This window comes from Rhamphochromis longiceps, linkage group LG20 (assembly GCF_057381845.1).
Source record: "Rhamphochromis longiceps isolate RC_006_pf linkage group LG20, R_longiceps_female_GT1.1, whole genome shotgun sequence".
Taxonomy (NCBI): domain Eukaryota; kingdom Metazoa; phylum Chordata; class Actinopteri; order Cichliformes; family Cichlidae; genus Rhamphochromis; species Rhamphochromis longiceps.
In genome coordinates this window covers 8,926,729-8,952,039 of record NC_140576.1, presented here as the reverse complement: position 1 = coordinate 8,952,039, position 25,311 = coordinate 8,926,729, and the positions used below count along the sequence as shown (strand labels likewise).

Below are 25,311 nucleotides of genomic sequence, written 5' to 3'. Positions count from 1 at the left end.
TCGATTTATTCTTAATCGATTCTCAAAACCTATTTTCATTGAGTGGTTAACACAATAAACATGTGTCTATACCTGTTGCTTTAAAAAAAAGTTTCCATAATCTTTTATCAGCCACTTTTTCTTATTCTATTTATTTTTTGATAAGTATAAAGCCATCAGAAGAAAAGAAAAAGAGTGAGCGAGAGAGTAAGCGCAATAAGGAGAGGTCGGGAGAGAGACTAAGAGAATGGTGCATAAAGATGAAAGCTGATTTCCTCCGTCTCAGTTCCACTTTAACAAGGTTTTCCTGGAGCGGAGTGAATAGGCGAGCACGTCTGCATATGTGTGGCCACAAAGATCTCGGATTTTTCTTCTCCTTCCTGAGAGAGAGAGAGAGAGAGAGGGGGGGGGGGGAGGGAGGGAGACAGCGAGCACATGTAGAGAGGAGCTGGGACGAGAGACAGAACAGTAGAGAGCTGTCAGGCTGCGAGGAGGCAGCAGAGAGACGACTCACTCATTTTCTTGGAGTACGTTTTGCCTCCATCTCTGACGCGTGCGTGCACAGATAGCATCGCGGACACAAAGATGGTAAAGTTTGAGTGTGAGTGCTACTTCTTACCTTCCTGTGAAAAACTGTGAATCATTTTAAGGATCTGGACTTAAGCCTGACACACTGTGACTGGGACTTCACAGTTTACTTTGGCAGGCAGGTTAGCCCTTTCTCTGAGTTCTACACTGAGTTAGTGTGTCTGTTGCCAGAATTCAGTACATTTGAAGCTGGACTTGGACTCCCCGTGTGCGATGAGGAGAAGGATGCAATTGCTGGTGGTGGTCCTGCTAGCCCACCTCGGTGCCACCTTGACAGGAGCGTGGAGAGCATCTCAACCCAGACTGCAGTTCACACACCCTGGTAAGAAGCAGCACGTCCATTTCTGAGCATTTCTCTTTATGTTTCCTTTAGTGTTTCAAGTCTTGGTTCCCCACACGTACATGCAGGTGGCTGGAATCATGTACCGCTTCACATTTTTCCCCACTTTTCTTTCTTTGTCCTTCTATTAATGCCCACACACTGTTATGCAATTCATGTATAAATTATACAAAGCCTTTCTGTTCATGTACCTGTCTCCATCAGCCCTTTTCTTTCCTATATTGTCCTCCAACTCTCTAACCACCTGTATTTAATCAATCATCCTCCAGTAGTCAGGTTCAGAGTGTGACAGCCGTATCTTTAGCCCCACCTTGCTTCCTCCTTTCACTCTGAGGTCTGACACTTTAAGTGAAAAGTAGCGCTTTTGTCCTTTTGTCACTTTTGAATAATAACAGCATATTCTTGAAAGTTAAGAGTCTTTGTAAAACCACATGTCAGACGTGGCAAATGACATAAAAAAAAAAGTCCGGGAAAGAAAAGAAGAAACGAAAGAACCGATTTAAATGCAGCACTCATAAGAGTATTTCAGATAAGCTCTTATTGCACAAGAAAATAGAGTGCAAGTGTAACTGTAGAAGGCACGGCAGGTAAAGATGAACCAGCCAATCAAGTGGGATAGTGTGGAGGATGTTTGCTGCTGGCAGTTTGGGTAATTATTTTAGTGTTTGTCTCTGATTTCTCTTGGCTAAACTGGGACTTTGCCAGACAAAAAGTCCTGCTGCTTCTTCTTCCCGTTGTATTTTGGTTTGAACAGCTTGAACAGCATTATGAGAAAACCTGTACATGCTGCTTCTTTGGCAAAAATACCCAATTACAGTGTTATCCTTATCAATCGAGAAGTTTTTCTAAAGCATAACGAAAGCATGGAGAATTCATGTGCAAAGCCTACTTTATCGACTCGAGATTAATTTCCTGTCAAGCTCAAATCTTTTGCCAGCGCCTTTGAAGCACTTCGTTAATGAAGTTTCAAACTCGAAAGACCTTCTCCATGACAGCACCTCAAACCTCCCGTCACCCCACCTCGCCCCCTCTTCCAGGATTTGGAAATGTGTCCTTGTCTGTTAGTTTCAGTTATGGCTAACAAAGAAATAATTATCTCATGGCAGAAATCCCAGATTCAGATCATCAGTGAATTAATTATTTCTTGGCCCCGGGCCGATCTGTCCGCTGTAGTGAGGTCCACGCAGTGGTGGAAGGACACACATAACAGAACCTCCTTTTAAAAAAAGGGAAAGGACAGCTGTAGCCACTTGAAGTTTCAGCTGTTTGTCGGTGGAGAACTGCATTGTGCTTCTGTGTGCGTTACACATTTTTTCCTCTTTCTCCATGCACTTGTATCACTGTGCAGCATGTCGCATGAACTATGCTGTTACAGGCTGATGCGTTGGTGAACCGGAGTTGATTTTGACTACTACAAGGTGGTGCTGTTCTGCATCAGCTGCTCCAGTTTTACTGTTTACTTTACCCTCGTGGATGCAGCAGTTGGGTGGGGTCTGCCTCGCTGAAGAAACAAGGGGACTCTAGGATGATGTGTGCGTAACAAACACTGTAGCTATAGATGCTCTTGTCACCACTGAATAGGGCAGGACTAAATGCTTTGACCCGTTTTGGGGTTTTGCTGTTTGAGGATAACAAACGTGACGGTCAAAAGTTTTGTGAAAGCAAAATCCTGTAATTAAAACAGGATTTGGATTTCAGCGTTTGCCCTCGCGGCTCTGGCGAATCCCTTTCAAATGAAAAGGATTTTTGAGGCCTTTAGTTACAGCGAGGTAAACTCAACTCCCTTTAATCATGTTTACCGGAGCCACCGTTGATTACGACACCAGCTGATTACACATCCTTGCATAAGCCGAAAGATGCTGTAGAATCCGTACTTTAAATCTGGAGTCGACCAATTGTGACCTAGAAAGTAAAGAGAGAGGGAGAAGGGGAATCCTTTTGGATTCTCCCAGGGGGGAGTTTGGCTCTAATGGAATCTGGAGTAGCTTTGATTGAGTGATTGTGATACAATAGGTGCCTGCATGTCCTTGAATATATATGGCTGCATATTCTTGGACAGGAATATGGAGTGTGTGAGTGTTGGCGTGTTGGTGCATGTGTTTAAAGGCTTCTGCATATGTACCTAAATAGAGCAGCTTCATTTCCAGGATCTCTGCCCATTTTACTTTTTGTTGTGTATTATGTTGAGACGAATCCTCGCATCCTTGAACAGCAGCGGTGTAGGTGTGCGTGTGCGTATGTATATATGTGTCTGTATGTGTGTTTCCTATCTACAGCGGTCAATATGCTTGTCTCTGGAAAGAGAACAAAAAGAAAAGTATGATGTGTTTACTGTGGTGCCCACCATCATGCTGTTGTACACATTTGTTTTTGTTTGTGTGTGCGCGTGCACGCTCTTCCTGCCTCTCTGTGGGAGCTCTATACTGTGGTCATTTCCCTTCTCATCACCACAGAGGTTTTCCTCAGACACAAGGAGGAGATTTTTTTTTTTTTCATGGAATTGCTGTAATTACTCGAAATATTTTTTGGCCGCTTAGAGACACTGTACATTTAGCTTTTCCTTTTCCTTTGGTATGCACAGCAGATGATTAACTAAAAGAGAAAAAACAGTACAGGCTGACATTTAAGTGAAGTATTTCACCCTATCACTGGAGAAAATTGGCTACTACAAAGAGCTTTGAAGCAGAAACCAAAAGCATCCCTCAGACTCAAGTGAGTGGTACAGCAGCAGTAAATTGATGATGAAGTAATAGAAGGAAAATAGACAACTGAGGGAAAAGGTACAGGAGACAAAAAAAAAACAAAAACAAAAAAATTGTATCCACTGAGTTGGTGCCTCAGTAGCAGCACTGCTGATGAGACAGTTCAGAATGTGAAAGGGCGTACAACATTGGGACCATGGGCAAAAGCAGTGATGTAATGAAACAACAATGCTAACGCTCACTAGCCTTATTGACCCCTGGATCATTGAACTAGCATGCTTGCTCTGCTGTCAGTCATGCCTGCTGTTCACAATCCCGAGTCTGTGTCTAGAATAATGACTGGATAAGTTGATGGGTGTTTTCTTAGATTTCAAGAAAAAGCTGTGTTGGTTCATTCAGCAAATGCCCCAAAAAGTCACTGTAATAATTTTACAGCAGCAAGAAAAGATGTTAGTTATTATAAAGTTGGCCAAGGCAGTGTAGGAGGAGATTGTGGTGGATAGAGCATGTGAGATAATTATTTCCAACTGACAGCGAATGTTACTTTGTTCTTTTAACTACAACCACAAGCCTTGTCTGAGCTACTTTAAAAAACACCACGTTCACCCCAGATGGGACTCGAACCCACAATCCCTGGCTTAGGAGGCCAGTGCCTTATCCGTTAGGCCACTGGGGCTCTGGGTGGATATATATGTGGAGACAGTTTGTGTTATCAACTTTGCTATGAACCACAACAGATGTGACTTGAATTCTCAGTCACTGGGTTTGGAGGCATGTAGTATCCTGCAGTATCTCTGAAAACTGCAGTGATATATATATGTATATATATATATATATGTCTCTAGCTGTGAGAGCAGTCCCTTCTTACAAAATGGTGGTGGCTAACCAACCGGACATAGTGGTCGTAGACAAACAGAAGAAGACGGCCGTAGTGATCGATGTAGCGGTTCCGAATGACAGCAATATCAGGAAGAAGGAACACGAGAAGCTGGAGAAATACCAAGGGCTCAGAGAAGAGCTCGAGAGGATGTGGAGGGTGAAGGTAACGGTGGTCCCCGTGGTAATCGGAGCACTAGGTGCGGTGACTCCCAAGCTAGGCGAGTGGCTCCAGCAGATCCCGGGAATAACATCGGAGATCTCTGTCCAGAAGAGCGCAGTCCTGGGAACAGCTAAGATACTGCGCAGGACCCTCAAGCTCCCAGGCCTCTGGTAGAGGACCCGAGCTTGAAGGATAAACCGCCCGCAGGGGCGTGCTGGGTGTTTTTATATATATATATATATATATATATATATATATATATATATATATATATATATATATATATATATATATATATATGACAAAGGTCCTTTTACCTTTTACTGAGAAATATAACTGACCAAACAGCTTTGTGTGTGTCTCAGAATTAAAAAAACAAACAAAACAGCTTTAAATACTTAAATACACGCTTGATTACCTCCTAACCCCCACCTATCTCTTAATGGCTAAATGATCCCAGTTATTCACTCGCCAATACACACACAGACACACTTATGTATAATGAGTCCATTATCCCGGCCATTCAGTCAGTGATAGTGCGCATTTCTTGAGGGAAAATGGCAGTTATAGATACGATCTGTGTCCCCCGCACACATGCAGACGTACACATTTGCTTGGGAATGTGTTATGTGAAACCTGTTTGGTGGATTGCTGCATGAAGACCCTATAAAATAATTACTCTGGATGCAGCATGTGAGACTTCACGCACTCAGTAACGCTGTATACCCGAACGCAGCTACACAAATGTGTATGTGTACAAAAACACAATCATTACAAGTTCCTAAAGAAGAATGCAGTCCCTTACAGCTGCATCAGCACCAACCACCCTTCCAACTCTGAAACTAAAGGAAGCATCACGATGATGTGGCGAGGATGAGAATATCATCCTCACCACATTACCACAGCAAAACTTCATAAAAGCCTCAGAGGAGCTGCGGCTGGCTTATCTAAGTGAATTCGAACCTATTAACTCACACAGAGGCTGAGTCATGTTTTATTCATGTGGCATTCACTTCATCAATTGGTTTGCCATAGACATTTAATCGCAGTCAGTCTCTGTAGTGAATTGGAATGAAGTCAGAGTTTGCTTGGCGTGAATGGAGACACTGGCTTTGATGGCTCACCTTTAAACTGCTGATTCCTTGTGATGGGGCGTAATCCGGGCATTTTACTCATCCTGCAGATTCTCTCTGGACAAATGCCCACATTGTAATGTGAACGTAATGAGTCGTTTTAAATTGCATGCTATTAAAATGCAAATTGCGTGGTTATTATACACAGTAGATTCGTTCATCAACGTCCAGATGCATGTTTGCTCATGCGCTTGTCCGCGGGACTCAATCTGGGTTTTCTAAAAGAGAAAATGTTGCTACAGAAAAAGCTATAGTTAAGAGAAATCCTTAAATAGTTTCATTTTTATCTCTGTGATATTTAAGGATGGTTAAAGCCCTGACATTGCCCATCCACGAGCTGACTGGTTTTGATAACGCAGAAGGACATTTATTATGCAGCTGTGTTGTCTGTGAGACACACAAACCAGCAGCTGTCAGCATATGTGGCCACTGTTTGCCTTAAATGAGTAGAGAGAGATTGTAGAAAGAAAATGCAGGCTGTTCCAAAAAGATAGGACGGTTTATTGGTTTTAAACTTGATGTTCTCACCTCACAGATCACAGATATTTGGAATCCCAGATTTTAGTGCTATTCAGGCTCATTAGCTTAATCTGTAGCTTAATGGATTACCATTAAGTATAAATATATCTTAGCGTGTTTTCCAGCCGAGAGAAGCAGATAAACAGTTAGCACTCGACCTCGGCTTACTTTTATTTCACTGCTGTGTTGAGATTCCAGGTTAGGAACAGTAATCTGTTTTGTTCCTTGTTCGCTTGACTGGCGTGCAAAAGTTCATCTCCTCTCTCCAGCCTCACCTTTCTCTTTTCCGTGTGTCCCAATAAAGCACAAAAGCCTTCAGAGGGATATTAAAATCAAGAAATATTTCATTATTCATTTATTCTTTCAGATCTGTTTCTATCTAGGCCAGTGCTTTCCAGGCTCTGGGCTGAGGATGTTGCTGAGACTTGGATTTCACTGGGATGGGTATCTGGCACAGAATCCGGATAGTCTCTGTTATTAATTTTAATGGTACCAGGCCCCAATGGTGGCGCAGTTGTTGCCTGTCACTGCTGAAGTCAAACGGCAGCTGTTTGCTCATCCCACGCTTCATAAAAGACTCAACTAAGACTGCCTTTTCTCTGGAAGAAGACCTTAATTTACTAGCTGCTTGCAGACTAATTTGAAAAGTATAGCTGCTACCGAGGCTTTTGAAAAGACTTCACCCTCCTCTGCTGTTTAAAATGATTCCTCCAGAATATTTGGAAGACCTACACTAAACTTTAAGTACTTGCTAAGACTTAAAAAAAAACCCTGATTAAGGGACTCTGAGGTGGAGGGGTTTCTCCTGTTTCTGGACAGAGACGGTGAATAGAGTCTAATTACACCCTTGCTTTGGCAACAGCAACCCATGACAACAGTGGACATGCTGTAAATTTACCCTCCGGAGGTTTCTGGTGTTAATATGTGAGCGCTATCTTTAGCCAGTCATTAAATAAAAATCCACAAGCTTCATATTTCTTCAATTTCCCTCAAGTATTAATTTGCTCCAATCTGACCTGCTGTCAATAAGCTAGAGCTGAGTTTCCAACCATTCCTCTGTGGTTCTTTCTGTGTGTCAGCAAGTCTTTTCAAGCAGTGTGAGACTGAAATTTTACTCCCATTATTCAGGTGTTGTTTAGGGAGTTTAACTTTGTTCTACTGTGTACTGAAAGCCAGACAGGGGGAAACTCAGTAAAGACGCAAACAACAAAAGAAGCTCAATATTTTTTAATGAGCTGACGCTTCAGAGTCATGAATGGAGGGGGAAAAGTTTTATTGGGCTGTTTTCTGTGATTTTGGTCTTCATCTTTGTCCAGATGTATATTTCTCACAGCTTTCCTTCACGTTAGCAGTATTTCTGTGGTATTGTGGGATTTTAATCCACAAAACACACTTGAGGTCTTCATCAGCTGCAAGCCAGAAACAGATGGGATCAGTAGTGCTAAGATCTACTCTGACCGTTAGTTTACCTCATTAGGTGTAGTTTAGGCCAAGCTGGAGATGGAGGATGTGAGTGTAAATGTAGAGGATACAGAGGTATATTAACAGGAATTGGCTGGAAATGTATATTTGTGTTTAAACTAAAGTTTTCTCTCTTAAAATCCATCTGTAATCGAGACTATAGTCTATGATTATGTCAGGATTTTACTTTCTGTTCTATGCCCATTTTCATGAACAGTCATTTTAAATTATTTTTCACCTTTTGAACGAAAGCATAGGACATCTAGAATCAGTCGACCACGCTTCCTCAGTCAGTTGTTCTTAGACTGACTGTGAAGGACTTCTAAGGTCGAGGCTCACTGAGAGTATTTTAAAAATGTTTGTGACTACAGCCGATCTTTAACCTCTCATGTTACCGATCTGACGTTCCCATGTCTCTGCAAAAGAAGCAGAAACCACAAGAATAAGATTCTCTCTGTTTTAGCAGCAGTGGAAAGATCAGACATGTGCCACAAAAGGTTGGAAGTCAGACTTCCTTTTCCTGTTAAGAAGCAAGAGGATGCAGAGTAACAGATAATGCGTTTGATCATCTGGGCTGGCTTTAGAGTAGAGAGTCTTCACAAGTTTGACCCTCAAAGTTGCCTGTAAATCGCTGTAGACATCACGGCTGTCCACAACCGTCAGGGGACAGCTACTTGGCTTCATGGCTGCCCATATAAAAAAATATCCATGAAGCACGCTACGCATCTAGTAGCCATTTTTCACATTAACAGGTCAGTGTGGATGACGATTGTGCTGCAGAGCAAGCTCATCAGCAGTGATGTGTTGCCTCACAGTCTATGAAACAACACAGTGGTGATTTTATTTAAGACTCTGTCACCAGTCCAGGCCACTAAGGGCAATTGTTTCCTCTTTGGATGAGCCCACTGCAGAGTCATGAACTTGAAGACTCAGAGTCAGCAGAATCACAGACAGATGTCACACTGACTCAACTGAATCTGAAGGAGGAAAAAAAATTATCACATGCCTTTTGGATTTTTGTCCATTTGCTCCAAATAGCTTATAATCTATACGTTTTCACTATTAATGGATTACAAAACTGTTCTTTTTTGAGAAACAGGAGCTAAGCACTAACTTCAGCAGTCCTAAATGTCTTTTAAGGTTCTTTGTGTTTCAGATTGTGAAGCTCAGGGTGGGAAAATAGACAAACTTCAGCTGTCCAATGCAAAACATTTGTTTTTGTTGCCATTAGCAAATGAGTTAACCCAGAACATTGGTCTGCACTGAGGTCCCCACACTAGGCTGCGTATAACTGTGAGAATATGAAGCGAAAGACGAAAACAATGAGTTCTCAGTGATCCTTCATTTACATTAATTAGAATAAAAAAAAAACAAATTAGAGTAAAAGTAAACAGCGGATGGACTCCAGTGTGTGCGTGTAGCGGCACAGCGACCTAAACGAACAGTCTAGTGATGATGATGATGAATAATCGTTCCCTCTAGGGTCAAAGGTCAAGCTATCCACGTGGGTCTGGTCTCTTGGTGACACAGTCCAGATATAGTGCGTGTCTGTGTGTTTGGCTATAATTCCGCTCTGGTATGTATGCGTGTATGTGTGTGGGCGCATATGTTTTCGATGTGATAGAAGAGTTGAGCCTGTGTAAATTAAAAATGGAGTATTTCAAAAAAGACAAAGGTATGATTACTGAATGTCAGCCGAGTCTATGTGCAGTCTGGTTGAACAGTGCTCGGCATTCCAGATTCATGTTGTGTACTGCGTGTTATTTTGCAGATGATTAATTCGGCATCTGGGACGCCTCACGTCGGACATCAGAGTTTCATTCATCATTATTGCTCATTGTGGATTCTGACACTCAGCGGGAGCTTAAGGCGGCGCGATCACCCTCTGTAACACAGTCGGGCTTTGTGAGAGATGCAAAGTAGCAAGAACTTGGCATGAAAGGGAGAAAAAACAAGGAGACAATTAGATTTTATTGCGAGCTAGAAAAGATTTTGTGTGCGCACATACTGCTCGTGCATGTCCCCACATCGAGTGCCCATCTGTGTGCCTATGGGCTTTGTTCCCAGGCTTCTGCAGGCCTCCCACTGTAATTGCACCAGTAATTGGTGAAGTGATAACCCCATTTCCACAGGAAATGTGCCCCGGTTTCCTCGCCCCTACCAAGACTACCCCCTCCCCGATGGCGCAGCTAACAAAGTCCTCCCCCTGGGAACGCCGCACCAGACAGCTAAAGTTCCCCAGGGCTCAGCGGGTAGACGAACAGACAGACAAAAGCAGTCGCACAAAACTACACACACACACACTGTATGCAGCTTATAAATGGACAATGGTTTAGGCCATGAGCTAATAATTGGATAGATTAATGATAAGTGTCGCTTGTGTGTGCACGCAGCTATAAGTGGAGTGTCTGGATGTGGAAGAGATTGCAATAAGACACCAGGAAAATAACAAAGCTGGACTCCCGGGAGTGAGATAACGATTGAAATAGCAACTTGATTCTTTCATCATCTTTTTCTTTCAATTTTCTCTTGTATGCCACTCACTTTTCAAACGTGTCAGTACCAACTTTTGAAAGAGTTGCAGACCTCTTCTGTTCTTCTTGAAATAGCTTGCAAGTTCCTCACTCAGCAGGGAAAGTTTCCGTTCTTGAAACCTCCTGCTCGCTAATGAAATCAGCTCACCTGTCCAGCGGTGCGCATAGTCACGTACTCATGATGTGTTCCTCTGATGCTGGCATGGAAAAGCTGTGCTGGCATTCGCTGTACTGTGTGTCAAATTGATGCTTCTCAGTGTCATCCCTGCACCTTGGCTGCCAGCCTCACCTTGACAGTCCACCTGAGCTCAGAGCACAGAGTCACGTCCATAAGAGGAAATCTCAAACATCAAACAAAATAAGTCATAAAGTTAGAACTGCAGAGAATATGTTAAAAAAAGAAAGAAAGAAAGAAATGTAAGTACAAAACATGATGTCACCCATCGGTTTGTGGGCCAGGCCCTTCTGAAGACTTGGTTTTAGCACTGCATCTTAGTCTCTTTGGAGGCAGCAGTGACCCATATTTAGATCAGAGAGCTAAGTTATCATCTGGCACCAGCAAATTTGGTTAGCAAGCTGCATCCATAAATAGTAGGAGTGTTACACACATAAGCGGTAATTAGTGTTAAGAGACTTTTGTACTTTCTAACACTCACACTCCGATGAATGAATTAGGAGCAACTCAGGGTTCAATAACTTGCCCAAGGTTATTTGGCATGGAGACTGAAGCATCCAAGGATCAAACCACCAAACTTCAGAAGACGCCATAAAATAGTTCAGAGGTGCACTTCACTGACTCACATTAGTGGAGGTGAGGCCTAGCAGACAGGAAATCAAACAGCCACCTGTGCTGGCTTCCACCTGGATTCAAAATGAGCTCTTAAAGTCGTCATGAATTGAAATATTGTCTATAGTATAGAGTATAGATATTGTTGTTGTTTTTCTGTACCAGGCTGTAAATTCCAGCAATTTATTTCAGTTCTGAAGATTGGCATTACAGTGTGTGGGCATATGGGGAATTAGTTCAAGTTTGTTTTATTTATATAGCACATTTAATTACAACAGCAACACTGACCAAAGTGCTGTACAGAAGTACAAAATAATTAGTACCAAATAACTTATAACTTATAATATTAGTACCAAATAACTCTCATACTGTAGAATACAAATGTCTTTTGTATTCCCTGGCATACAAATGACTTCCTTTTGGAGCCAGCCTTAAGTGACCATTTGAGGAACTGCATTTTCTTTTTTATCCATGTTTCACTTCTGTTCTTCCTCCTGCTCCTGATGTGACTGTTGGGGTGGAACGCCAAAGTGGATGTATAAACCCACACAGAAATCTCTACGGGCCACTTATCAGTTCAGTTTTGAAGTTATGCCTTTTTTTCTTCTCATGTAACAAGCAGCGCTTCTGACCATCTACTAAATTTGTTATGAAAGGTACTTCCAGAAGACAGATGCCAAGACAAATACTCTCTGCACAAGAAAATTAGCTCCAAACAGAGCTCCTAACTAGTACCAGTAACCATCCTCTGTAAGAGGAGGTGTCATGAAAACTTAAGTTTTACACTTATCTGTTTCTTCAGTGATTTTTCATTCTTTGCTGTAAGCTGCACACGTACACAGCAGGTTGCCTCTGCTGCAGAGTGCAGACCAGTCACTGCACTGTGTCTGAATCAATCCCTATAGTGTAGTCCTGACATCTATAGCTGAGTTATTTATAGAAAGTAAATTAGAACTCATTTCGAAGTCTCTATTTAGTGTCATATGAATGTCGTCTGTGAATTATGTAGCAAATGACATAATGCATACAGAGCCTATGATTAGCATAGTTTGCTGCGTCAGGGCTTGTAAAACAGAGAGAACGACAAACATACTGAACATTTTCTGCCTTAAACGTCTTAAACAAACACTATCGAGCTAAATTGGATTTGAAACCAGCTTGATCAGCAAAAAAATCATGTTCGTTTGATCATAATATGCAATCTTTTGTGCGTGTATATCATGTGCGCGTGCATGCGAGTCAGATATGTGCAATGCAGGAATGTTCTTAGCCGGATCACACGCCGCACATTTGCACTAATCATATCAAGGTCCATCAGAGCTCCCATGACCAGCAACCTTTAATCTAATGTTCACCATGGACAAAAATATCCAGCCACTCACACATAGAAACACACACACAGACCCTCAAAATGAATAGTATGTAAATAATAACACTTACCGAAGGCGAATAATGACAGGCAGATTGTTGCACTAATATAAAAGAACCATTCATGCAGAGACAAAATCTGTGTGTGTGTCTGTGTGTGTGCGTCTGGACTGACCTGTAGGCTTATTTCTTAGCGTGTCTGTTCTTTTACATCTTAACCTTTTCCGTCTTTGATTCCAAGTGACAGGAGTCAGAGGCCAATTGGCTCCGATCAGAGGTCACGACCCTCATTGACCTCCCTGTCAGTTTGATGCTGATAAGAGTGGTTGAACTCTGCAAGAGCTTGCACTGGCAAGTGTGCATTTGTGTGTGTTTGAGTGTGTGGCAAAAGAGCAGATTGTAGTGCTTTGATGGATCAGAAGTAGTTGGTTCCGTTTTAATATATTAGAGTTACACTTTTAATTATCTCCGCTTTGTCTTGTCTCTTTAAGACTCACGTCACTTCAGTGGGACAGCTTTTGATAACACTATACAGGTGTATGCAGGGTTGAGGAAGTAATGCAGTTTTTAGCACGTCTCTCCCTCTATAGTGCCATAACTACTACAATCCATCAGATTTCTGTGATCAATGGTTTGCTTGGTAGACTAGTGAGAATAGTACAACATGGTCGAAGAGTAAGTAAGTCTTTTATTATGAAAGGTCACTACAAAGAAAGGTTAAAGAGAGGGAGAAAACAGTAATTACCTTCACTTTACGCCCTGCTATCCACATCTGATGTATTTCTCATCTTGTTCGTCTTTGTGTGCCACATGACAACTCCCTATCTTGGTATCAGATGGTTTTTCCAGCTTTCAGTTTGATTTGAAGGGAGCAGAGAATCCGTTTAACAACAACAACATAAAAAGAAGAAAGAAATCAATTGTAATTCCGAGTTTCTGAAAAGACCGCTGTCTCGAAAAGCGTATTGCATCTGGGTCGATAAACTCTTCACAAACTGCCACGGACAAAGCTTTGGTCTTTCTCTTGCGCTCTGACTGCGACTTTTCAGACACCTCCATTCTGGAGCTTTATGGGGGTGTGAGGTGAAATTGGTTGACTTTCCATCACCGCGCTTTGCTGATAATGGCCAGAGATTCTGGTGATGGTGGGTGTCTGTGTGTAAACATCCTGCTGAATGTTGTCAGGGGCAGACAAACAGGCGGACAGGGTCACAGATGATGCTTGCTGCATTGTGAAATATCTGTAAATGCATGTGGTCAGTGGTATGCATGAAAGCTTGTCTGTGTTTATTTGCCCTCCCATTACCTAAATGGCTTGATGTCTTGGAACAACACTCCATCATTCCAGACTTCGCTGTGTTGATGAGAGGTGTGGACCAGATTATTATTATGTGTGTGTGTGTGTGTGTGTGTGTGTATAAGAGACCTGGGTGGTAGGGGGGTGTAAAGTCCAAGAGACACCCCTCAACACAACACAGACCCAACCCCCCCCCATCTTTGAAATTATGTCGGCATGGTTGCCGTTACCAAGGCAACTGTCCCATGAGTAAGGGTGGGGTGGGTGCAGCTGGTGCTTCATGACTGAGTCAAGGGTGTGCGTGTGTGTGTGCGTGTGTGTGTGTGTGTGTGTGTGTGTGTGTGTGTGTGTGTGTGTGTGTGTGTGTGTGTATGGTGGAGAAAGAATGTGTTTTTTTTCTCCATATTGAATAAGAGCCATTCATCGTGGTGAGGTCAAGATGGTCGATGTCTGAATGGTGCAAAGTTTTCCTGGGTGTGTGTGTGTATGCGTGTGTGTATGTGGGTGGGTGGATGTGCAGGGTAAAGACAGAGTTGTAACCAAACTGAGAGAATGGGTTAGTACGTGTTTGTGTGGATGCAAAGATCTAAATTTGTTTCAGCATTAAACATGTGCTGCTGACTCACCCACTGCACCCACTTTCCATCTTTGCACACACACAATCATATAAATATGTGTGTGTGTGTGTGTGTGTGCACACGCGTGCATGTGTGTTCTGGTACATCCACTCTCAGTTCCCATCTTGGAGTGTCATCCTCCTTGTTATAATGCTGATTTAATGAACTCCAAGCTATGAGCTGTACTTTTCAGCCTGTCTTAACCAAGAGGATCTTGTGACGCTGAATGGTGCCGTTATTTTTTACTGCAGAGGTGGTTTCATATTCAATTAGGCTGAGTTTTTTTTAAAACCCCCCCTTCATATTGAATTAAGCAAGGTCATGCGGCTCTTGAGGCGCACACGCTGTAATTCAAATGAAGTGCTGGATGCTTGAATGGGCCGAGCAAGGCATGAAATCCACCAGGCTTTGATTGCCTTGAAGAGGAAACACCATTCTGTTAAATATAAGCTGTGAAGTTGAGAACGCATGCTTCAAATTCAATATTCAACATAAATAGACCACTTTTAAAAAATAGTGAATGTCTTCTTATCATTATTATTTTGAAATTTGGTAGGGTTGGAGACACAAATCCCTTCGGGGTTGCATCAGGAAGAGCATCCGGCGTGAAAAATCTGCCAAATCAAACATGCAGCGCTACCCACTGTGGCGACCCCTCGTGAATAAGGAAGCAGCCCAAAGTAGCTCTTTTAGGAATGTGTAAAGAAAAGAGACTATAAGCTGAAAATTAACAAGTGCCAATCCCAGAAAGTTGACGATCAACTGGCTTATTGAGCATGCATCAAGAAATGAGTGCCATCACGAATAGCACATTTAAATGTAAACACAGCCCCACTTGAAAGTGCCACAAAGCTTCTCCAAGATGTGCATCTTTCCATTCTGGTGTTTTGATGAATGTTGCACGCTATTTTTGGGTAGAGCTACTCAGTTCTATTGTCATTATCATTGTCAGTTGTGATAGAAGACAAATAGCAGTAGAAGAATTCAAGTCAATCGAAGCTGATGGCAGTGCACTACTCACCATTCATTTGCTGATTAAGGGGAAAACACTTCACTGTTTGCCCAGTGAATAAAAACAGAATGGCAGTGATGAATGGAGTGGTATAAAAAATAGGGGCATGTTTTCATTAGCACTGATTAGAACAGATTTTCTTCTCTTTCTTTCTTTTTCTTTTTTTTTTGTATAATTTGCATGAATCATGTTTCACAGAACCTTCAGCTTTCAGGCCCTTCCACTGTGGAACCAGCTCTCAGTTTGGGTTCAGGAGACAGACACCCACTCTACTTTAAGATTATTCTTAAAACGTTCCTTTTTGATAAAGCATAGAGTAAGGATTGGATCAGGTGACCCTGAATCCTCTGTTAGTTACGCTGTAATTGGGCTGGGCTGCTGATGGCTTCCCATGATGCACTTGGTGTTTTGTCTCCCTAAGCCTGGTTCTGCCGGAGGTTTCTTCCTGTTAAAAGGGAGTTTTTCCTTCTCGGTCTTGCCAAGGGCTTGCTCATAGGGGTTTGTCTGATTGTTGTAGTTTTTAGTTATGAAAACTATGAAGCACCATGAGGAGACTGTTGTTGTGAATTGGAACTTTATAGATAAAACTGAATTGAATTGAATTGAAATCTGTTGTTAAGATGGAGGTGGTGGGTTAGGTGGGAGTCAGCTATTACTATAACCTTGGTCAAGGCTTTGTAAGGACTTTCGTCTGCATCTTTTGTCAGCAGCAACTACGTCAAACACTTTGAGCACACCAAACTAAAAGTCCCGATTGTGTTGCACTCTTTGTGTTTCTGATGCTCCTTCTGGGATTAATGAAGCTCAGATCAGTGTGAAGCAAAACAATTTACCTCTCTGACCGTTTGCTGAATATTAACAAAGTACCCGGGGAGATTTCACACTGAGCTCAAGTATAAGTTTCTGCTATCTACCTTTAGTGTGCAAGGCCATTCCTCTCCTACCGCGGCTCGCTCTCTGCTTCGCATTATCTTCCCATTTCCATTGAGTCATGTCTTCTTCTCTTTTTCTACCCTAATTTCCTTTCTGCTCATCCATCTCTTGTGTTTTTTTGCCTGACTGTCAGCATGTTGTGCTTCCTCTCATTTCTGTCTTCAGCATTTTTCTTGCATTCCTTCTGTCACCTCCTCCTTCTCCTTCTCTTTTTCCTCATCACCTGTTCTTTGCCTTTTTCTCTTGTCTGTATTTTTCATCCTTCTTGCCATTGTTTTCCTCTTTTCTCCCACAGTCACTGTCTTCCCTGCTCTTTCCCCCACCTGTCATCCATCCAATCACCATTTTTCATCTTGTCATCATAGCAGTGTTGCTGTTTCCCATCTTGCCTTTTTGCCGTTCTCCCCTTCTATCTACTTATTTATCCATCATTTTTCACTTTTTTATTGCATAGTTTTCTGTCACGCTTACGGCTTCTCTCTTCCCCCACCCAGTCCTGCTTTCTCCCCTGATTCCACTTCTTCCTCAATCCTTCCATACGTCCATCATTTGCCCCGCCACATCATTGCAGTATTATTTTTACAGGCACACTTTTTCAACTGCTCTCATCAACCGTCCTCGTCATCATTACCCATCAGTATTTGTTAATTTCCCAGACCAGGATTTCTGTTCCTGCCCTTTTGCCTCATCCCGCCCCCTCCTTTTCTCAACTGTCTGTCATCGTGTTGTGTTTTGACATTTTTCTCATTTTCATTTCCGAACTGTCTCCACCCATCAGACCGTTTTCATCTTGCTGTCACTTTGCCGTGTCATTTTTCTCATCTTCCCTCCTCGCTGTCGCTCTTCTCCCGTCTCCCCTCCCTCTTCCTTTCTTCTGACTTCATTCACCTTTGCTGTTTTACCCTCTCACTTTTATTTCAGGGTTTCACTGCACTTTGAACGTCACAGGTCTCAGGTGGTAACACAGTGAACACAACATTACAACAAATACCTTTTTATGCAAAAACATTTTATTTCTTTGTCCAACAGCCAGATGCACTTATAGAAAATATATTTGGAAAGAACACCTCAAGGCCGTCTGTTTTTTAGTAATTTGTACAACAAATATATTAACAACTGGAGTATTCTGGAGGGTTCTCATGTGCTACTCTTTGGATTCAAAGGCTAGCATTTTCTGCTTACTTCTTGTGTGGCGTTTTGCATAACTCTGATGTCAGAATTCCTTCAGCTGCAAGTAGGTTTTTCAATTTGATTTTAAATCCTCCCACAAAATGTCAGTATGATTCAAATCTGGGCTTTGAAGAGGCCATTCCATAAACCTTTATGGCCGATCGGCTTGTGCTCCTATTCTGTTGAAAGGCCTGATTTTGATTGAGTTTAAACTTTTGGACAGATGACCTCACATTATTCTATCCTGTTATCACAGCTGAATTAATGACTGCAAGCTGCCAAGTCCCGGTGGCGGTGAAGCATCCCAAAAAATTTCCCCTCTAACACACTTTACAATTTGTGTGCGATGCTTGTTTAAAAAACGTCTGCTGATTCTGTGGCCTGATAATCTTAGATTCATCTATTCAGACCAAAATCTTCCAGCAGACCTGGTTTTGGCAAACTGTAGTTTTGATCTTTTTTGGACAGCTTGGACTTTTTCCTGGCACGATAGCAGTGAAGGTCAAATGTGTGCAATCCTTTGCTGATCAGCTCCGTTAATAGTCGCCGTTTCAAAAAGGGAACAAATATTTGCTTGCTTGAATTTGTCAAGAAAGTCGACAGTTGACTGTGCACGCCAACTGGGAACAAAAGTCACACGGGCTAACAGCAGGACACTTCTTAATTGGACACAGTTGTGGGAACCTGTCATTCCGCCGTGTTAGCCATTTTGATGAATTTGGACATGGCCCAAATATATCTGATTCGAGTTTCTGTAAAATTACTTGAGCGTGATGGACTTGCACACTCTTTGTTGCCTGTTAGCAGTTAAAAACACATCAAGAAATGGTTGAACAGGAACTTCAGACTGCACATGTGTGCTTCTGAAGACTTTTCCAAAGCCTGCTTAACAGCAGTGAGAAAACCCACATCTATGGGAGCTGCAATGTTCAGTATAAGTAGCAGCTGTATTGCATGAATGTTAGCATTTAAGGCACCTTAACTGAGCCACCCACTTACAGTCAGCCCTACAGAATGCTTCCTCTATGCAACACTGGGGCTCTCATTCTTAAGGAATTTCACCTTCTGTGCTCAACAGTTTGCTATCTGTTTTATTGCAAATGATTTGATTTATGCTGGTTTTAGGGTATTATACAGTTAATAGGTGTTTCCAAGTGTTTCTGTCAGTACTGGCATTAGGCTGGGCCAAATAGCATAGACATCACCCAGCCACATTGTTTGGCCCCGTCTGGGAAATTCACAGGCATTTCCACATCAGGCTAAATATGTAATTTCCCTGGTTTGTGTACCAAAGGTTGATCTGAAAGCTGCTCAGAATACCTGTAGAGGACTCTTCCACTTCAAAATCTAGCCTAAATGCAAAGTTTTCTTTGAAGCTGCACTTTAGAGCTGCTTAATGAAAGTGAAGTTGTTTGAATTATAGTGCAAACTGAGACTTTTGTTCAGCTATTTGCATTTCTGCAGCTCGTCAATCTGAACAAAGAGGAAATAAACTTAAACGAAAACTTTTCAGCAGCTCACTGTGGCTAGTTAGTATCACCAGATTTAAACACTCTTTTTGTTACCTGAACAAACAAGTGTTAACTTCAGCTGTGACAAATACCTTTGGCCCCAGTTTGCTGCTTATCACTTCTTTGTCTTTGAATGTTATGCATTGTCCTTTATGCAGTATGACAGTTTCGGGGATTTTTGCCTTCTGTCACTTGCTTTTTCTGTCCTCCTTCTCATTTTCGAGCTCTACAAAACAGCGTTTGCTTGCTTGCTCAAACTTGAGATTGGCACAAATTGGCAAAATGGACAAAAAGGTTAAACAGGTTTCAGCTTTATCAGATTACACTGAAATCTGATCGAGACCGTGTCTGTACAAACAGAATAAAAATTCAGTTAGCTTCCTGTTACAACTCTGCATTTGCTTTGTACAAAGTTAGTTTACATTGGTAGCAAAACTATGAATGCAAATTCACACTCCTGCCACACTAGGAAACAATATATTAACCGTGCCTCCATCAGGTAATTTCCCACGGGATCTACCAACTTTTTAGGAAGTTTTTTTTCCCCACTACAGCGACTATTATTTTGCTCCCCCCAAACCCCTGCTTTGAGTGGAAATACAGCTGTTGTGTATAATGCATCTCAATGCGCAATGTTAGGTCAGATTAAACTGCTTGAAGAAAGAAAAAATGCTGTGGTTCACCAACTGCACCACATATACGCTTACAGCTCAAACAATCCAAAGTTATGCATGATGGTTTTAATAAAGTCGTGCTCTCTGCCAACGAGACAAATGCAAGTTGAATTGTTCTTTTTCCATATATACCAATCTGTCTTTGGGTTCGGTTTGAAGATTTAGCTTGGAAATTTGCTTTTGTGCATCCCTTCTCAGTTCAATTTAAAGCATTGCAGGAGAGCCTGGTTGATAAATAAGAGTATGCAGTTAGCTATTACTGTTTTTAAAGTTTGAACCACTTTTATAAGCTCTTTCTACCCCTCACTGCTATGTAGAGCTGCCAATGTGTGAAGCCATGTCTGGTGCTGCTGTATAGCCTATATGTTTATGCTTTAGTTTTGCCAAATCCGATCTACAGAAGAAGACGTGGCAGATAAAATATGAAAGTTAGCACGAGACAGACAGACATGCAGTTTCTGTCCTTGTTCTGAAATCAGTCGATCTCCCCGCACCATAGTTCTCATAGTTTACATGGTGCAATCATTAAAAAAAGCAATCTGTGCTCTCATTATCTGAGGTTTCAGATCCGGTTGTTATCATCCAGTCTGTCTAGAGATGTGTAAGTATTGTTTGTCTACGTTTGTTTATTCACGAGAGATACATTTCAGTATTCTGTGTTTGAACATAGTGACCAACCTGGTAAGAAAAAATGAGGCAGCAAAACAAACAACTGCCAGTTCCGTTTGTGATTGGCGCTGCAGGCGTGGGACAGTCTGTGTCTTTGCGCAACACGTCACTTTATCTCAAAGATGATCCGAGTGATGATCTGTTAAGACAAAATTTGCGTCATAGTTAGGTTTATTAATTCTCACAGTCTGTTACTTTGAAAACCTGCATTTATTGTTGATTTTTACACAATTGCAACCAAACTGCGAATGGAAAAACCCGCGTATCAAAGTACTGGAAGGTATATTTTATTCGCCCCAGTCACACTGGCCTTTAGATTTGTCAGTGACCATCCAACAACCACCAGTTGGGAGGAAAAAAATTTATATTCCCCAAATGGTTGCAAGTGGTTTCTGGCAGTCGCTAGTGTGAAAATGGTTGCAGAGACAGTGCTGTATGAAATTCTCCTCGAGATTGCTTTGTTTGCTAGCACATTGGTCATCAGCGGTTTACAGACATGTCTGCAAAAACTTAAAAGCTATTTGTCATTTATTAGTAAAACTGTAAAAAGCACGGAGGCTGTTGGACCTTTTCTATGGTGGAAAACACTTCTTCATATACAGTAATGCCTAATGAATAAGACAAAGATTAGATTTTTATTACAAACAACAGATTTCTTTCAGTTTAATGCCATTTTTGTTCCAGATTCCCTTGAATATTTTTAAAAACTGATAAGAATGGAGACCCTTATTTTGTGTTTTTTCTCTTCTTTTTTCTTCTTCCCAGAGCTGATCCAGAATGGCCGGCTGCTCACGCTACCCCTGATGGCGGGAGACCTGCACTCCCTGCTGCCCGATGAAGACAGGAGACGCCTTTATGTGGCCATGAAAGATGGCCTTCTGTCTACCAGTATGGATGACATAACGCAAAACCCACGCAAGGTTAGAACCGCAGGACGCGAGCACACATTTGCTTACCATTTAAGGAAAGGTAGACTCAAGAGATGTAACACAAAATACACACATAAAACACACAGTCAGATGACAGCAGATGAGATAGCTGATGTGTCAGAGACTTAATAGGGCTAATTGCTGATGGTTTAAGAGGAAAGTCACACCCTTCTAATATCCCCTCTAATCTCTTATCTTTGTCAAATTCCTTACTTGTGCTGCACAAAAGCTCCGCTTTTCTTCCTCTGACCCTGTTTTGTGGTTCTTAGCTGAACAAACAATTCACTTACCATTCATTTCGATTTAGCATGGAGACAGAAACAGTGTTCAAAAAGCAGAAAGAGGCTGTGCCACATTTCCACCTCTATTCAGCTTTCTCCTTGGCAGCCAAGCTGTCCATATTTGATAAAAATGTCTCCACCTTTTGAGCAGAAGGTGATTTTTTTTGGCCTGATCACTTAGTATTATTTAGTTTAGCAATTGGTAAATGGAAAAAGTACAGAAGTTGGGAATGTACACTTAAAGAAGGGGCTACGCTTTAAAAAAAGAAGGGGGGAGAAAACTTTAAAAAAGAAGACACATACAGATAGGACTGTAATGGATTCCATTCAAGCCACAATTATTTTATGCACGTTTCTTACATCCTAACTTCCTCTGCTTTCCACATTTACTGCCTCTGTTGGCACCAATACGGAGGTATTATGCTTCAGACGAGAACAGCTAAACTTTAGATGAAAAACGACTGCACGAGGTCAGCCGCACAACATATTTTTGGTTTGCAAAGACTGCACAAGCGCATCTCTAGATTTTATACACTAGTGAGCGGGTCAATATTTGATTTGATTAGCTTTTTCACATATCAGTAAAGTGAAGCTTAGTCAAACGAAGACTCTGCCCAGCACATAAGCAATACACAGGAATGTGGAAGTGCCACAATAATATTCCGACCAACCCAAGACTTGCTGCGAGACGCGGCGCTCCTTCGTGGTGGCTGTTAGATGTGGAAGTTTTGTTACAGTATCTAGTTTCATTCTGCAGCTTTAGCACGGTATCGAGACAGCCAGACAGCCACGTTAATGGCTCGCCAGTCAGGTAGAGTTCAGGGTCACAGCAAGGACACAGAACAGTGCTGGCTTTCTTAACCCTGCCCAGCCGGATCAAATCAATACCCTCATCAGTCAGACGTGCATGCAAGCTGTCAGAGAGCCAAACAGGTAGAAGAGCAGAATAAAAAACAACCAGCGAAACCGACAGACAGCCATCAGTTGCGCTGGCCAGCCACCCACTCAGTCAGGCAGTCAGCCAGCATAAGGATAGATAGTCACAGTCAAATCATAACTCAGCTCTGTGCGGGCTGTTAAGTTACATATTTGTACATCCAGTATTTATAGGCTGTTTGTACCTTTCCAGCCTGTGTGCAGTCCCCCCCCCCCCCCCCCCGGTGTTAAAATCACTCAGTGCCATGTTCTCAACATTTCTGTTTATTTTCTCAGAGCTTCTTATCAATGTTGCCTGAGACAATCTGGATCCTGTTTTTATTTATATTATCTCCTCCCGACTTTACCCACACTTATGCACAGTGGACGTGCGGGTTTCTGCTATATAAAAATCAGTGTGGCTTAGAGAGACGATCTTATAATTTATTATAACATTTAAATCACATTTTTCTTTGATCGGGGGGAAAAAAAAATACTCAGGCCATTCTTTCTGTGTGAGTCAACAGCTTGCAGCTGCTGTAACACAAAGGGTCACCAGGGGTTTAAATGTTTGTTTGCGGCTTTTTGTTTGCTTACAGTATTTGTTCTTCTCTCCTTTCATTTTCTCTGTTTTGAATCTTCTCTCGGCTCTGAAAACGACTCCAAAAGTACAGAAATTTTAATTTTTTTCTAGCTTCCCCCCCCCCCCTTGTTCCTTTTACTTTTTAAAATATGTTCCCTTTTTACAAAAACCCACATTTACATCTTCTGTTTCGTATAAACTGACAACCAGCATGTTTTTCACAGAGGGGTAAAATCCCATTAACCGCAGTCTTTACCTGTTGAGACTCCCTTAGTGGTGGTCCGTGTTCCTGTCAGTGTGTGGTATTCGGAGATAAACGGGGTCTGTGGTCTCTAATCTAATCTGATGGTCTCAGCCCCGCACCAGCCTCTGTGGGAATGACTGCATCGTGGAACAATTAGTGTACATCCAGAAATTGTTTCCTGAAACCACCGCCATTTGTCATTAATCACTTTCTACAATCTCCTGTCACTTCTTCACATCTTCATTCACCCCAAATACAAAAAAGAGAGATAAAAACTACAATCAGTGCACAGATGTGTTTTTTTAATTAATAAAGTGCACTTGTTACAATTTATATACACATTTACTTCCTAATGCAGTGTGAAGTTGAGGTCTTGAATTCACTTCTGACACCTGAACAGCAGTTTGTGTATCACGTACTTAGCGACAAGTGCAGACATTCGCTTACTGTATCGATTACATCTCGGTCTCACCGTTCTGCTCTCCAGGGGAATGACTGTCTCAGGGAAATATTTAGATTAGTCATTGTAATGTCCTCTGCCTCTAACGCCTTGCTAGAGTCGACATTCAGACTAAACTCCTCTTCAAAATGACCACGCAGACAAGAGGGTTTGACTTCACTCCCTTTACTTAGGCCAGTTGAAGTAGGGTAAAACTGAGAAACAACATGACATGAAATGCTCTTAGAAACCATAGATGAGGAGAAATACACAATAACAGTACAATGACTTGTTTAGCCGAAAGCGTTAGCTAATTCCCTCTTTACAAACGTTTCTATTAAGCAAACACTGCAATCACATTTCTTCAAGTAGATTGTTCATTAGTAAAGATGGAACAGAATTACATACCGACAATGCCCTTAAAGACCGTCTTAAGGGAGACAAATGCCACTACAGCAGCGGACGGGAGAACGGGAGAAGTCCTTTCCCCAAACAATAACATGCGCTTTCTGATGACATCATAGAACAGAGACGGATTTGAGCACGTTACACCAGGTCATGCCAAAAGGGGGCACTAAAGAGTAACTTTCTCAGGGAAAATCTATTTAAACAGAATACGGTTACATGGTGACAGAACACTCCCCGTCTGAAACTCAGCAGGTTTCACCTATTAATATGACAAGGTCAAACACATTTCAGTCATCTGGAGGAATGAGCAAGATCATCTCATTCACGGGTCGGACGTAAAGCTTTGGTCCCTCTTTCTTAATGACCTTCACTTGCACTTTGCGCACCCTTCCGTCTTTACTGGGATACACATCGACGATGATACCTAAGGGCCAGTCGTTCCTGCTACACTGACTGTCCTTAAGAAGCACCACACTTCCTTGCTTAAGGTTTGGCCGGTCAGAAGTCCACTTTGTTCGACACTGTAGTGTTGACAGATACTGTTTCCGCCACCTGTCCCAAAATGTGTTAGACAAGCTTTGGACCCTGCGCCACTGTTGCTTCAATAGGTCTTTATGTCCAAAATCTCCTTCTGGTACTGGGCATGGACCTACTTTCTGAGTAAGCAATGAAGCCGGTGTAAGAATGAAAGGATCTGTAGGATCATTTGACACGGGCACCAATGGTCGACTGTTCACTATGGCCGAGACCTCAGCCATGAATGTTGTGAGTACCTCATGCGTGAGTTTGGAGGAGCCCATCTGAAGAAGCATCGAGTCCAGGATACGACGTGTGATGCCGATCATCCTTTCCCACGCTCCTCCCATATGAGAGGAATGTGGTGTGTTGAAGGTCCACGTACATCCGTGTTCTGACAGAAACCTCTCCATGTGTTTCCCATCAAGATTCGAGGGAATCCCCATATCCTTGCAAGCTCTGGTGAAATTAGTACCCTGGTCGGAGCGTATGCTTTTCAAAGGTCCTCGAATCGCCATAAACCTTCTGAATGAGTTTATGAAACTGGAGGCATCCAATGACTCAATTACCTCAATGTGTATAGCTCTGACACACAGACAGGTAAAGAGGACAGCCCACCTCTTACTTTCGGCGTGGCCTCCTCTCGTGCGACGGGCTGATACA

General features: G+C 42.2%; 1 protein-coding gene and 1 non-coding gene across 4 annotated transcripts in view; one reads left to right on the top strand and one right to left on the bottom strand.

Annotated features, from left to right (window-relative positions):
• The first annotated feature begins 459 nt into the window (after positions 1-459).
• Positions 460-25,311, top strand: part of sema3h (sema domain, immunoglobulin domain (Ig), short basic domain, secreted, (semaphorin) 3H) — a 62,755-nt gene continuing 37,903 nt past the window's right edge. For 2 of the 3 annotated variants that reach the window (XM_085393365.1, XM_085393363.1), the window contains exons 1-3: positions 464-567; positions 739-889; positions 21,099-21,253. In XM_085393365.1, coding sequence (XP_085249491.1) covers positions 565-567; positions 739-889; positions 21,099-21,253 — 309 coding nt within the window. In that variant the 5' untranslated portion in view covers positions 464-564. Of the gene's footprint in view, positions 581-738; positions 890-21,098; positions 21,254-25,311 lie in introns of all 3 variants that reach the window. The other variant, XM_085393366.1, reaches the window with a different exon arrangement.
• Positions 4,213-4,285, bottom strand: trnar-ccu (transfer RNA arginine (anticodon CCU)). Its single transcript has one exon. It is a non-coding gene; the product is annotated as a tRNA-Arg (tRNA).